At 39.6% G+C, this 14472-nt stretch overlaps 1 protein-coding gene across 8 annotated transcripts in view; it reads left to right on the top strand.

Annotated features, from left to right (window-relative positions):
* Positions 1 to 14472, top strand: part of CACNB2 (calcium voltage-gated channel auxiliary subunit beta 2) — a 355444-nt gene that overhangs the window by 100442 nt on the left and 240530 nt on the right. Inside the window, exon 1 of one of the 8 annotated variants that reach the window (XM_053572171.1) lies at positions 6636 to 7156. The exons of 6 other annotated variants lie outside the window; for them this stretch is intronic. In XM_053572171.1, the coding sequence (XP_053428146.1) occupies positions 7109 to 7156 (48 nt within the window). In that variant the 5' untranslated portion in view covers positions 6636 to 7108. Of the gene's footprint in view, positions 1 to 6635; positions 7157 to 14472 lie in introns of those variants that run through there. One more of the 8 variants, XM_053572174.1, reaches the window with a different exon arrangement.

Below are 14472 nucleotides of genomic sequence, written 5' to 3'. Positions count from 1 at the left end.
GTAGGTAGGTGGTGAATAAACAAATGATACGACTCACAGAGCAGAAATACTTGATTGTGGGTAATTAAAACAAACAAACGAACAAACCACCCTAGCAAATCAAAAGAGAGCCCTGACACCTTGGTAAGAATTAAATGACAATAGGAAAGAAAAATTTTCAGTTCTTTAGAAACTAGAATGAAATACAAGAGTGTCTTTTGGTGGCTAAAGAAGTGAAGTTTAATGGAAGATGTACCAGATAGAGATTCTGTTCAGCATCCTAAGGAGAGAAAGGAGCATTGGACCAAAAATAGAAGCTCACTGGAACAAACATGAAAATAAAGGTTCATTCCAGATTGTACTATAGGAGAATGAACTTCAGAAATGGAAGTTTCTAAGTTCAGAAATGGAACTTAGAAATGTCCAGAGATGAGAGAATTGAGGAATACGTATCTGTAACGTTGGGTTTCTTTTTTTATTTTCTGTACTTGCACTTGTCTATTTTAATTCCTAAATATGTCACATATCCATGCACTTTCCCTGCCTTCCATCACCACCAACTTAGCACAAAAGACCATTACCTTCTACTTGGGTAATTGCAGCAGCCTCCTAGCTGGTCTCCCTGCTTCCTTTCCAGCCACCTTCCAGCCTAAGCTTCAATTCCACTGCCCAAGTGGATTTTAAAGGCTAAGGCTCTGGTCATACCTCTCGACTATCTGAATCCTCACCCAGTTCTCATGATGGAGCGATCTCTTGCCTCTCTAGCCCCATCTTGTTCCCCCCTCTCTCTTTTACTTTATTTTCCAGTTTCTTAAACATAGCAGTCTCCCTTCCACTCCACAGACCTTTGTAAATAATATACAAGATCTGACAGTTAAGTTCACTTGTCTTAGAAAAAGTGCTACATCCGTCACTGTTGAGTAGCACCATGGTCACCATGGAGCTGCTCCCCTTGGGAAGCTCTGCACTGATGCCAGAGGCTAGTCTACCCTTCAAAGCAATTTTGGAATTATTCTTCTCATCCTAGACAAAGTGTAACATACTATGGTCGCCTTTGAAGTGCTCCCCTTGGCCATCTGGTGACCATAGTGATATTCAGCAATGAGGCTTGTAGCACTTTTTCTAGGACGAGTTCACAGACTTCTATTCCCTCCCCCTGCCTCTTCTTCTCTCTGCTTAGTTAATTCCTTTCCACTTCTCAGAGCTCAGGTCAACTAGCTTTTCCCCAGAGACGCCTTTTCTCACTGTTCTCCTTCTAGAAGACTTTGGTCTTCATGTTTATTTTCATGGTCTTCCGTACTTTCATTCAAAGGATTTACCAGCTGGTAATTACTATGTATATGTTTATGGGATTATTTGATTCCAATAGTCTCACCTTCTGGATTCTAAGCTTCCTGTAGTCAGGGGCCTTGGTTATTTTACCTGCCCTTTCATCACGGGCGCCTGGCAGAGACACACACAGGCATACAGGGTGAGCAGCCCTCAGTTGTCCTTATTGTTTGAATGGACGACTGTAGACAGCTGGTCCTTCTTGTGTTTTCACTGAAATTAGCAAGAAAGGTTTTGGTGAATTTAAGAACACTAGACTCTGGATGGTTACAGTGACAGCAACATACTGTGAAGGAAGGGTCCAGCCAGGGTAAGGCTGGGTGTCAGTTGGTGGAAGGTCACTTCTCTCCTAGGATCACAGTTACCACCAGAGCCAGAAGCACCCACGTGGAGTCAGACCCCACAGAAAGTCTTTAGTTCCATGACAGAAGGATTCTCTGGGTCTCATTTTATCCCCCAGTATCCAAGAACGTTCTTCTCAGAAGCAGCACTTCATCCAGCATTGATCATTTACTGTGTGCTTTAACCCTCCTAAGGAACAGTAAGGTAGAAAGAGAATCGTAAAGAAATACTAATTCCTGTGCTCTATGAAGACTGCCCAAAATAAATCTCTCAAGTTTTAGAATCTACCTGGCATTGCTGTAATAGCCATTTATCTATGATTTTCCTTTTAACTGGTTGCTTTGGCACTCTACCTCCCATTGTCACTTTTCAACGTTCTGCTTTTAACAGGTCTCATAACAAAATAGCTAATTTAACAATTCATTAGGTTTGTAATTTAGCAACATGAACAAACAGCTAGTTCTATTGACTTTTGATTTGATTTGATTATTCAGTAGATGGACATTTATTGTCAACAAGTCCAAAAACTCAAAAGTGTCAGATTTCTTACTGAGATTAATTATTGACCAGTTTGGGTTGTCTTTTTTCTTTTTTTTTTTTTAAGAGTCAACAGTCAGGAGATTTTTCTTTTCCTACTTCTTAATAAGACAGCAGGTATTTTCACATCTAAAAGTGTCAGAAACTCAATACATGGTGCTGGATGAAGTCTGAACTCCTTGCTGTGCTGTGCAGGGTGGGCCCAGCCTGGGCTCTTAACCCTCTCTTCCTCCACTCCCCTACTCTCACCTTCTCCATGGCGGTCTTGGATTCTGTGAATTAATTATTCATTCCAGAAACACTGAGGCACTTTGAAAATACAGGGTTAGCATCTATAGCTGAATCAAAGTAAAACGACTTAAACAACCTAGGAGGTTGTTTCTGTTTCAGCTTACAGTGCAGATGGTAGCACTTTTGTCCAAGGGACTGGGGATCTTTCTAGCTTGTTGTTCTCTTCTCCTGAACACGCAGCTTGCTTCTCATGATGGGTGACTCTGTTCCAGAGCTCAGCAGGAGCCCGTGACTAGCATGTTGGATGTGGCAATTCTGCTTCCGTTCTGTGGACCAGAACCCAGCCCTGTGGCCATCCCCATTGCAGGAGAGGCTGGGATGTTTGTCTCAGCCCAGCAGCCAGTGTCCACAAAGAAAAGAATGGCTGTAGAGAGCACAACGATGAATCTTCGCCATCCCAGCTCTGTGTCAGTTACAGTTAGTCCCCGGGTTACAGACGAGATAGATTCTGTAGGATTATTCTTCGGTTGAATTTGTATATAACTTGGAACAGGTACATTTACCTGTTAACCTGAAAGCAGTTTTGGTTTACATTTCTCTGATGATTAAAGATGATCATGAGCTTTTTTCCATGTGTTTGTTAGCCATTTGTCTGTCCTCTTCAGAGAAGTTTCTGTTCAAGTCTCTTGCCCACAAAGTGATGGGGTCGTTTGTTCTTTTCTTATTGATTGAGTTCTCTGTAGATTCTAATTATCAGACCTATGTTGGAATCATAACATGCAAAAATCTTCTCCCATTCCGAAGGCCTGTCTGTTGCTTTGGTTGTAGTTGGAACACATTCTTCTTAGTAAAGTATCTCAAGAATGGGAAAAATCCGATGTACTCAATATTATTAGGAAACCAATATATAAACACACTCATACGAGTGATAAAACACAAATATAGGGTGGCGCCTGTGGCTCAGTGGGTAGGGCGCTGGCCCCATATCCCAAGTTTGGCAGGTTCAAACCTGGCGCCAGCCAAACTGCAACAAAAAATAGCCAGGCATTGTGGCGGGTGCCTGTAGTCCCAGCTACTCCAGAGGCTGAAGCAAGAGAATCACTTATACCCAAGAACTGGAGGTAGCTGTGAGTTGTGATACCACAGCACTCTACCAAGGGCAACAAAGTGAGACTCTGTCTCTTAAAAAAAAAAAAAAAAAACCCAAAGACACAAATATAGTCTAGCAAGGGGAAGGTGTGAGGAGGGTCAGGGAGGGAGTAGGGCAGTCTGTGGGGAGGGAGGGCATTTAGTGGAATCTCACTTAATGTGCACAATATAAGGGTATATTCCAAAATACCTACGAGTCAATTTTAAATGTCTTACCACAAAAATAAATAAGGTTGCTGATGGCTGTGCTGATCTGTTTGATGTAAGCATTCTACATTGTATACAGATCATCACATTGTACCCCATAAATGTCTACAGTTATGATTTCAATTAACAATTAATAAAAATATTTTCAAACATTTGCCTATTACTTGTAATAGCCTCTGTTCATAAGCGTGAGTGGTATATCAGTCTATGTTTGTAACTTGGGGAGTCATAACTCAGGGACTCACCGTAATAGCCTCTGTTCATAAGTGCGAGTTGTACGTCAGGCTATGTTTGTAACTTGGGGACTCACTGTGATCGCCTCCATTCGTTATTGTGAGTCGTACGTACATTGGAGGTTTTGAACTCGGGAACCGCCTGTACCGTGCTAAGTGCTGGGAGTGCAGTGATGAGTAAGGACTGAATTTGGAGGAGAACTCAGTTTGGAATGAGGACTTGGATCTATCCTTGTTGTCTGAACAGAAATGAATACGTCGATGCATGCTTCTCGTACATTCTGTATAACCAGAATTTGTTCTGTGTATCTCGTGTGTGATTTTCTGTGCTTTTGCATTTGATCCCCCCGTGCCTGTGATTCTTTTTTCTTCCCATTTTCGTGGGAAGAAATTCTCCCATTCTGCAAAGGCTGGCCCGAGTGTCCCCATCTCTGTGAAGACTTTATTGTTCCTTCCTGGGATAGTTAGGTGTGGTGCTTCCATGGTGCTTAAACACTGTTTTCTTTTCTGTCCTGTTGTTAAGTGCCTGGAGGCACAGATAGCCTGCATGTATTTTATTTATTTCATATCCCTGGCACCTTGGCGTAGTGCTGAGTAAATAAAGGTGCTCAATAAATGTTTGCCAAATTGAATAAGGTAGAGCTTGGCATCGTTTTATGGATTCTTGAATGACAAGGTGGGTGGAATCTCTAATGAACTAGGGAATCTCTTTCACATTGTGTATAAAAATATCACCGTTAATTAAGAAGTTAAGTGAATTCCAAATCCAAATTCAGAATCATAGAAGAGTTAGATCATTTCCCTAGTCTTTTCATCTCTTTCTAATTTTGAGTTCATTTTTATTCTTTTTTTCTATTCATTTATTCTAGTAAACACATGGTGCTTGAGGTGATGAAGGGGCCTTCAGAAAAAACTTGAATTTGAATTATGTGTTGTCTTCTATTATTTACCATATGTCTTGCTAAGGTTCCTTTTTTAAAAATCGGATTTAATTTATCTTATGCTTCAGAAAATTTTGAGAGTTTTTTTCTGGGACTTTTCCCCCCCTTTTATTATATATATGCATAGATCATGAATACATTTATGCCTTTGTGGGATTCAATGTGTTGATTTTTTGGTACAAATTGGAGTGCTTACATCCAACTAATCGAGATAGCTTTCATCTCATTTACTTAATCACTGTGTTAAGACATTTGTGTTCTACACTTGATAGACTTGATCTGTACCCTTGCAATATGCTCCGTAGGTGTGGTCCCACCATTTACCCTCCCTCTGTCAAACTACCTTCCTCCTCTCCCACCCTTCTCCCCTTCCCTCCTTCATCCTGGGCTATAGTTGTGATTCATCTTTCATATGAAAGTGCAAGTTTTTTCTGGGTCTTTAAGAGTCAATTTGGAATGTAATTCAGAAGTTTTGTTTTGCCCTGGGTTTCTAATTTAATCACAAGAGTATCCCTATTGTGCATTTATAGTCTATTATTTTCCTTTTACACCTCCAAATATACAGAGGATTAATTAGTATATGATAAAGCCATAAAATTTTCACAGACTGTGTGCATTACGTCAATTACAGGGTATCACTTACATTGTTGCTTACATTACCGAGAAACAAAACATGTAAGTGTTTTGGGCCTCAGTTACTTCATGGGAAAAGTAAAAAAAATTAAACTAAGGCAGGAGTACTTTTCAGTTCTAATAGCCTCTTAGACTATTGATAATGATACAGAACGGTTATTGCAAATTATAAGTTTTTAGAAAATACTGGTAAAGTGTTAACAGCAAACAGGCTTTTGTTTGTTCCTGGGCCTAATGGGTTTAAGAGTGATCCTTAATCTGTGACTTGAAATAATTAATATAACCTTCCTAAGTGGTAACAGTATATGGGGTGACTTGGGCATGGGCGCAAATCTGCTCTGATGGGTTTTTAAATCAGCATGAATTAACATGGTCCATATACAAATTAATCGTCGAATCCTCACATACACACCTTAATGGTTCATTGTTTTAGGTATGACACATACAAAATCTCTTCGAAACGCTGCTAAGATCAGATCAGTCCCTATAAACAACTGTGTCTTTAGGGAAAGGTAGAAATCATAGCTTCCAGGGAGTATTGACTTATAAACTCTCTGGCTCGGACTGTAGCCTTATATAGTTTATTGTGTCTAAATCATAGGTGATATATTACCTAATTAATTTGGTCTGACTCTGATCAAATTTGCCCACTGGAGTTATGTTAATGCAATAGGCTCTAACGTAGGAAATGAATATTTGGCAGTGAACCACCAAACGAGTGTGCAGTGAGTCAGGTCCTGAGGATACCCCGGCAATCCTTCTGAACGATTCCTGTGAAATACCTACTGCAGGACAGAACAGCTGACAACGTGGAGGGTGTGTCTGTAGTCCTGGGAATCCATGGTGAATTTCAGTCTAGACTCAGTCATTTTTCAGGGTCGGGGCAGAGGGGGAAGGAGCAAATCAGATATTCCCCAAACGTTCCAGGGATAGCACGGAATCCAGGATGCTGTTGCCAGCCTGTGCAATTGTGATGGAGGCAGCCTAGGCGAGCAGCCGCGGGAACAGAAGCAGCAGCCTTGTCAGAAGCAGTCACATAAACAGCAGCAGGAACAGGCCTCCTCTTGTCAAAAGCAGGCTACTGCAGGGTCGTGAAATGCAAGATTCTCTGATGTTTCAGAATCTCCCGAGTTGAGAATGGCTACCGTAAAGACATTGCCAAGAAACTCTGGTGATCTGGAGAGTCACCACTGTGTGTTAGCAATAGTTATTACTTTAGGAAAATTCAGGCTACTCTCTGTAGATTTTTGCAAATAGGCAGCCCCCCGACGAAGAAGATCTCAAATTACCCGGCAACAACAATAGCACAGTAGCAACAGGGCAGACAGAACAAAGTTTTGGCATGTTTGGAGGAGGAAGGGGTTTTTTTCCAGAAACTACCTAGGAGGCAGAAGCTAACTGGTGATTTGCTCATGACTCTTACCTGGGAGCAGAAGGTGGGACAACATGGACAGTGTCTGTGACAAGGAGGCAAGGCACAGTGCAGCTTGGTGAAGCCACACGCTGACTGCATCCTGTCACCTCTTCATGCAGTGCTGCGGGCTGGTGCATCGCCGGCGAGTACGGGTGTCCTATGTAAGTTTCTATAGCTGTAGACTTGCAGCTGGGACCTGAAAAATACCACTGGTGTCTGTCTGATGCATGTTGTTTCTCTCAGATGTGTTTAATCCTTGTGCTGAACCAGCCAGACGATCAATCGTTTGTATCACGAGTTTTCAAGGCACCTGAGCTCTATGAGATGCTGAGATTTTTTTTTGTTTTTTCCCCTCTCTCCTGGAGATGTTTTCCTCTCTATCTTTTGTGCCATGTTACTTTGCTAAGGTTGGAAATAACCTTCACAGGGATTGGTCTGGGAAGTCCATTGTCTCCGAGATCTGTCTCAGTTCAAACCAGTTGGTATTCTCTTTTACTTAGAGTAGTTCCTGTTTTTGTATTTGAATTATGGCATGGGGAGGGGCGGGTGGAATGAAAAAAAGGAATAGTATGGAGTTTGTCAAATTAAAGATAGCCACAGAGGCTAATGTTAAATCCTGCTTTGAACAGCTTCAGAGAAAGAGCGGATGATAATCGTCTGAGGTTGCAACAACGCTTGCATTTACAACAGCTTTATCATCCTGTGACTTTCACTGAAATAGTCCTTATTTCACGGACCTGCTGTGTTTTGCAAAATGGCTCCCTGAGTATTAAATTCTACAAGGCAGGCTCACACAAATACTGAAGTATCACTACTTAACAGGATTGGATGCTAACTGAAATATGCTATGCGGTATGCTAGCCGACAGGCTCTGAGGAAGCACTGGCTTTATTTTCATACTTTTTTTTTTTTTTTTTCCACACAGCCACACTTCATTTTCAGAGAGTGATGCAAGAGAGAGAGAGAGAGAAAAGGATGTTTTTGCAGGCTGGCCAAACTGCAGTGCTGAATTGTTTAACCCTGCTTTGAAATTCCTGGCTGCAAAACAAATAGAAAATTAACAAGGACAGCTAATCAATACTTAAGGATATTAGGTAAAGAAATCTCTGACCTTGGAAAATTGACCACCAGAAGGGATATAAATGAGACTTTCAGGACAAACAAGGTCAAAATCTAATATGGTCTATAGAAAGTTGAAAATCAGAGGTGGGGGAGTGGTTAGGGAAGGGATAACTCTATTCCTGTCAAATCTTAAACACAGTATTCAATTGTATTAAATACGTAAGAGCATTAAAGAGCCCCTATAAAATAAAGGTTTTTGTAAGTGGTACATATTCAGTGCCATTCGTCTTTTAAATGCAACAGTTGACACATCAGGAGTCCCTGGAGTAGTCAGGTAGCCAACCAAGATTTTTAAATATGGTATCTGTGGGGATAAATGATTTTTATGCAATCAAATTAATTGCTTTTAAATAAGATGTAGGAATAAGTGTTAGAAACTTTTATAGAGTACAGAATTATCCACATAAAGAAAATCTGAAGTTGAAATAAGTAATTTGAAATTAGAGATCCACGTTTTTATAAGATAAGGATCAGTGAGAAGTCTATAGCTTTTATGTTATTTTTGTTTATTCTTGTATAGTGAATGAGAAGAAATCTGTGGTTAGGTATGCCCGCTGAATACAGAAATACTGAGACAAGACCTCAAACAAAGCAACAATTTTCACCCAATTTATTTTTGTTCTTTTCTTTACATTGAACATACAAATAAGTAGAAGGAGATAGCTTAGCCTGTATTTTATAAAACCTTGAGTAAAAGATATAGAGACTTGGTTCATCTGCTGCTTCTTAAACTTTTTTACCCTGTATTTGGGTTAAGGAGCCACAAAATAGATAGCATAAATATATTTTCAAGTTAAAAGGCATTTGTACCTTGGTCACTGGAAATAAATTTTCCTTTGCTTTAGAACGCTTCTGTCCTGTAACCCACCCGCTGCTGTTTGAACTGTTCTTTGCCAATTTAATATGTGGGTTGCAGTTTTCTTTATAGATGGTGAACTCAGAGAAGGAGGTATGGTAAATCTGAAGCCTATTTTATTTCCTTGGAGGAAAAGAACCCACTGTGATCTGTCTATGAGTGAGACCTCTAATTCTCTGCAGAGCACACAATACTCTGGAGGCTAGCTGCTCATTGAATAACCATGTCGTCAGCAAGCACAAGGCAGCTGTGCACACTTTTGCAGGCTCGTGGCTGGGGTCTTCCTAGGGTCCTTTCTCAAATCTATTGTTAGAGTGGGAAATGACAACTTAGGTCATACTAAGATGGAACTCTAACATTGATGTCCATGTACATGCATATATAGGATATCTATTAGATATCCTATATGTGTATATAGAATATACGTATATCAGATAAATAAATCAGTTGACTTATGTGTGTGCAATCTTCCACTAGTTCTTTTGCCTTTTTTTTTTTTAGTATGACAGCTTTCTAAAGGATTCCTCCTACTCTTAACACTGTCTCTCAGAAAGCATCTGAAAGTTATGTGGGTTTCAAAGAAAGTTTTATGCAGATGCTATAGTTCTGTTTCTGGAGTTTTCCCTTTCAGAGCTGTTTCTTCATGTTCTTTCCAGCTCCCTCACCTCACCAGGTTAAGGTACCCTTCAGATTCCAGGCTCTCTCCAAGAGCAGCAAGCCCCATTCCTTGGCTGTCGCCCTTAAGACTCCATGCATTAGACTCAGTTTAACACTGTTATTTACATTCAAGGTCTAGTGGTCTTTTGCTTACACCTAACCATCATTCTTTCAAAACTCAGCTTTGCCTCCCCCAAGTAATTCCTGTGCTTAGCTCAACCACCTTGCTTTTTGACATGAAAGGACATGAAAATCTGTCAGCGGGATAAATACTCTGAAATTTAGAAGGATATGTAAACATGGTCAGCGCCGTGTGCGTTTCTGGCAGACATTTGTACTAAAGTATCGCCTTGTGCATGCTTGGGGAGCAGAGATGGATGCCAACTCTTGCTGGTAAACTTTTTAGTGAAGCGTAACACGCATGCGGAAAAGCGAGTGCAGAAGTCTAAGTCTGAGTGTTCACAAAATCAGCACATCTGTGTCACCAACACCCAAATTAAGATGCCGAGCGCAGTGGACACCCTTCTCCCGGCCAGTCACGGTTGCTGCGCTCCTTCCTCAGGGGACCCACTGATCCGACCTCTATCATTATAGATTGTTTTGTTCTCCCCATTTCTAAATTTTATTCAAATAGACTCAGACAGCACGTACTCTTTCTTTTTTGTCCTGATGGGCATCTGGGTGGTTTCCAGTTTGGGCCTGTCGTAAATAATGCTGTTATAAACAGTTGTGGCATGCCATATTGTAAATGTTTATGTTCACATTTCTGTTGGATACAAATAGCCCACATAGACTCAGCCTAAGTAGTTGCTGGTAAACTGCTTTTCTAGAGCATTCCATCATTGTGCTGTCCCACCAGGAGCGCTTCCCCTGGACTTACCATGCTCTTTTGAATTTTAGCTTGGCAGGTATGTAGAATTATCCTATTATGATTTGACTTTGCATTTCCCTGGTAACGAGTGAAGTCAAGAACATTTTTCTATATTTATGGGCCATTCACACGTCTTCTTTCATGAAGTACCTGTTGCTGCTTCTTTTTCTATTAAGTTGTTTGTCTTTTAAAGCTTTTTTTTTTTTTTTCCAAAAAAGAACTGGCAAGGAGAAAAATAACTGGCGATTAGCGTAACAAAATTATTAAAGACAAAACGACATGTGGCAAGCCATAATTAGAATGTGGAAGAGGCTTAACCTGGTCTGAATCTTTATGTTACCATTTATTTACTGTGGGACAGTGGAGAATTCTTTTCTCTTTTGGAGCCTCAGCTTCCTTGTCTGTATAATCAGGATAACAGGAAAACTTGGAAAGTTTATTCTGAGAGTTAAAGTGAAATAATGTTTGTCTGCAATGACCTAAGGCCTGACGCATGGTTGTTTATCAAAACTAGTGCCCAGGATGAGATCAGGTTAGGAGGGAGAGGAACTGGCTCTTGACTTGGCTGCAACCTGTGTTAGTTGCTAAAACTAAGAGTTGCTAAGTACTTGATAAATGCTTTGGGTGGTGGAGAGCCTAGTCTACACACTACTAGTCTCTTAGGAGATCATATTTTCCTTAGTGCATGATCACTTTTGAACTTTCAGAGGATTTAAATACAGTGAGGTCACCAAATACTACTACTTTTGTATACGGAGGGTGCCAAAAATTGTATATACATTTTAAGAAAGGAAAAAACTCTATTAAATTTGTAAATACTCAAGTCACCTTTGACTTGTGCAATTACAAGAGGCGCTAAACATGACTTGTATTCATCTTTCGTTATTGGTATACGATGAGTGTCATAATTTTAATAGTTTTTTCCCTTAAAATGTATAGACATTTTTTGGTACCCTCTGGATATAGCATAACTTAAGCGACTTATCAATCTAAATTCTGGTTGTTATGGTTACCGGATGTACACACACGTGGCCTTTCAAAGTTTACAGAATCCTTTTGTGCCCACTATTTCATTTGACATTAAAGCAGTCTCTCAGGGTAGGCGAAGCAAGTGATGGAATTTCATAACTAAGAAAATTTCACCCTCAAGGAAATAAACTTTATTGCCAAAGGTCACAGAGTCTGATTATGGTCGAGCTGAGGTTCAAACTGAAACCTATTCTTATTCTGTGTGGGGTGTTCATCTTCTTTGGAATGTATTTCTGAGTTTAAATAATTGAATTATAATTAAACTTAATTAACATGAAAATTGTGTAGTGCTTCTGAGTATAAAAATCAATTATCATTGAACTTGAGAAGTGCTGAAGTATCAGTTCATAGAGATGTCTGGTTAGTAGAATGTAAGTAATATACTTTCCAAATTATAGTTTTTCCCTCATAATTTTTATACTTTTTGCAGAGGATCAGAATTGCCCTACTAATTAAAATAAGTGTAAGCTATACACTTTTTATATGTATCTTGGGAAATATCTTTTCGTGGCAAATGATTTTTAAAGAGTTTTTGGTGGCACCAAATCCTCCCTTCACAAATAAAGGAATAAGATTCACATTCATAGTGGTGAGTGCGTACGTGTATGTGTGTGTGTGTGCGCGTGTGTATGTATGGTATACCTTAAATCACTCAGAGCTTTTCCAGATACGTCTTAAAATCTCCTTTAAGAATGATATTTGGCTTTTAATACCTGGGTCTTTTAAAGTCAAATCCCTTTATATATTTTGGCAAGAGATTGCCAACTTTTCAGATTTGAGACACATTTGTTTTTAATAGCGTTCAAGATTGGCCACATTAAAATCCTTAATTTGACCCTTCAAATTTTTAAGGTGCTATAGAAGTCCTAAAAAAACAAAACAAAACAATTTTTCTTAACTCATGCTCATCTCTCTAGGATATGTAAAAGTAATTTCTTTAAAGGCCTTTCTGATGTATGCCTATATCAGAGTAGTACGCATTGGGTTCAAAAATAATCATACCTGAGTATTTGTAAAATTCTACGATAAATATTAATGATTTAACTTCTTCAGAGCTTTGAATTTTGCTTTAATTTTAAGCTTTACTATATAATGACATTTTATTAATAGAAAATGAGATAAACTATTTTGTAAACGGTTAAGGAGAACAGAGGGGGAAGTGAAACCCAGTTGACAACCTCTGGGCACATGCAGGGAATGAGGTATTGATGAATGGTCAGGGAGGCAGGACATCTTAACACTGCTGGAGCAGGTCCCCAGGTACAGGCTTGGCTTTCCTGGCCCATTGGAGGGACAGTCCAATGTGTGAATGACAGTAGACTCTGGAGCACACGTCTGGACTTTGCGCATTGGAGAACCTTGGGCAAGTCACTCTATCACTCCATGCCTTGAATTCCCTTTCAGTGAAATATGAGAAATAATAAGAGAAGCTTCCTTATAGGTTTTCAGTGACTATTAAATTGTATGTGTTAAACTATGAAAATTCTTGGCACGTAGTAAGTACTTGATGAAGTATGAGCTCTTTGAATTATGATTATTCCTGCTTCTTTCTACCTCTGAGCACCACTTACCCTATGCTGAAAAAGAGCAATCACCTGCAGGATGATACATCCATTGTTTCAAAGGACACTTTCATAATGTTTACTGAATTACATAGAGCTGTAGTAGACACCACTTATCTGTTCATTTAGGAAGCTATTGTCCATCACCATCACTTGCTCTTTGCTCAGGGCTGTTCTGAAAGTTAGAAATACAGAGAAGAACTGGATCTCCAGTCTCTGTCCTCAGAAAAGCCTAGTCTAGTGGTGCAGATATACAAGTTTGTGGAACATTAAAATGTATGTGGCATAACAGGATTATCTGCCAACAGGAGAAAATTCGTAGAAGACCATCATGGGGAATACCGTGCAGGCATTAAAGAGAAAAGGCTGGATTTGGATAGACTGACATAGGGAGAGATTTATATTCTGAGAATATGTTACATAAAAATTAAGGTGCTGAGCAATGTACATACAGGAGAATCTCTGTAAGTTGACTATCCAAGGGATTGTAACAAACTGGTCAACATATGAAGGTGGTCAACATAAGAAACTAGTCCTGCTGTATACATATACATGGTGTAGGTCTGGTCCATGAAAATTAGGTCAACTTAATGAGGTGGTCCATGTAGGGAGGTGGCCAGCTCTGGAGAGGCTACTGTAACGTGACTACACTTACTCTGCATGCATTTCTATCTTCATTGGAGTTTGCGTGAGTAGATATCTAGAAGGCTTTACCCACATACGAACAGCTCACAGGAATGGCATCATGCAGGGATAGGTGGGGTTTTACTTTCTCTATCATCAGGTATTTTGTAATAGTACATTTTATTTGTGTAATATTTAATGGGATCATTGCCTTAAAATTAATTTATTCCTTATCTTTCTGTAGAAAAACACATGAAATAGAAATTGATACATAGAGATATGTACTTCTTATCTTAGCTCACTAAGAAAAAACACTCCATTTGAAATGCATTGAGTAAAAATAATCTATACATTGGGGAATCTGTTGATTGAGAAATGATCAGACTTACTCAGGATACTTTGGAATAAAGAAGACAAGTTCTGGCTGTGTTTTTAGGCCTGGCCTTTATGGGGTGTTAAATGCACAGTACTCAGCTGTGGGTTAAGGTTAAGGCATTGGCTTTGCATGCCTAGAATCCGTTTCATGAAGGGCAATCAAATTCTACTGAGTTTATTTGAACACTGGTATACCTTTGCTGTGGGGACATTTCCTAAGTGAAGTTCACAGGAGTTTATGAGTTGTACTTCATATTAGAGATATTTCTATTAATTTGTGCTCACCTACTTCCTCTAAAGATATACTCCTGTCAAGATGGTCAGATAGGCATGTTGGGGGGTCATGCTCCCATTCCATGGTCTTGAAACACCTTTCTCTTC

This window comes from Nycticebus coucang, chromosome 20 (genome assembly GCF_027406575.1).
Source record: "Nycticebus coucang isolate mNycCou1 chromosome 20, mNycCou1.pri, whole genome shotgun sequence".
NCBI lineage: Eukaryota > Metazoa > Chordata > Mammalia > Primates > Lorisidae > Nycticebus > Nycticebus coucang.
This window is presented reverse-complemented; position numbering and strand designations above follow the sequence as displayed.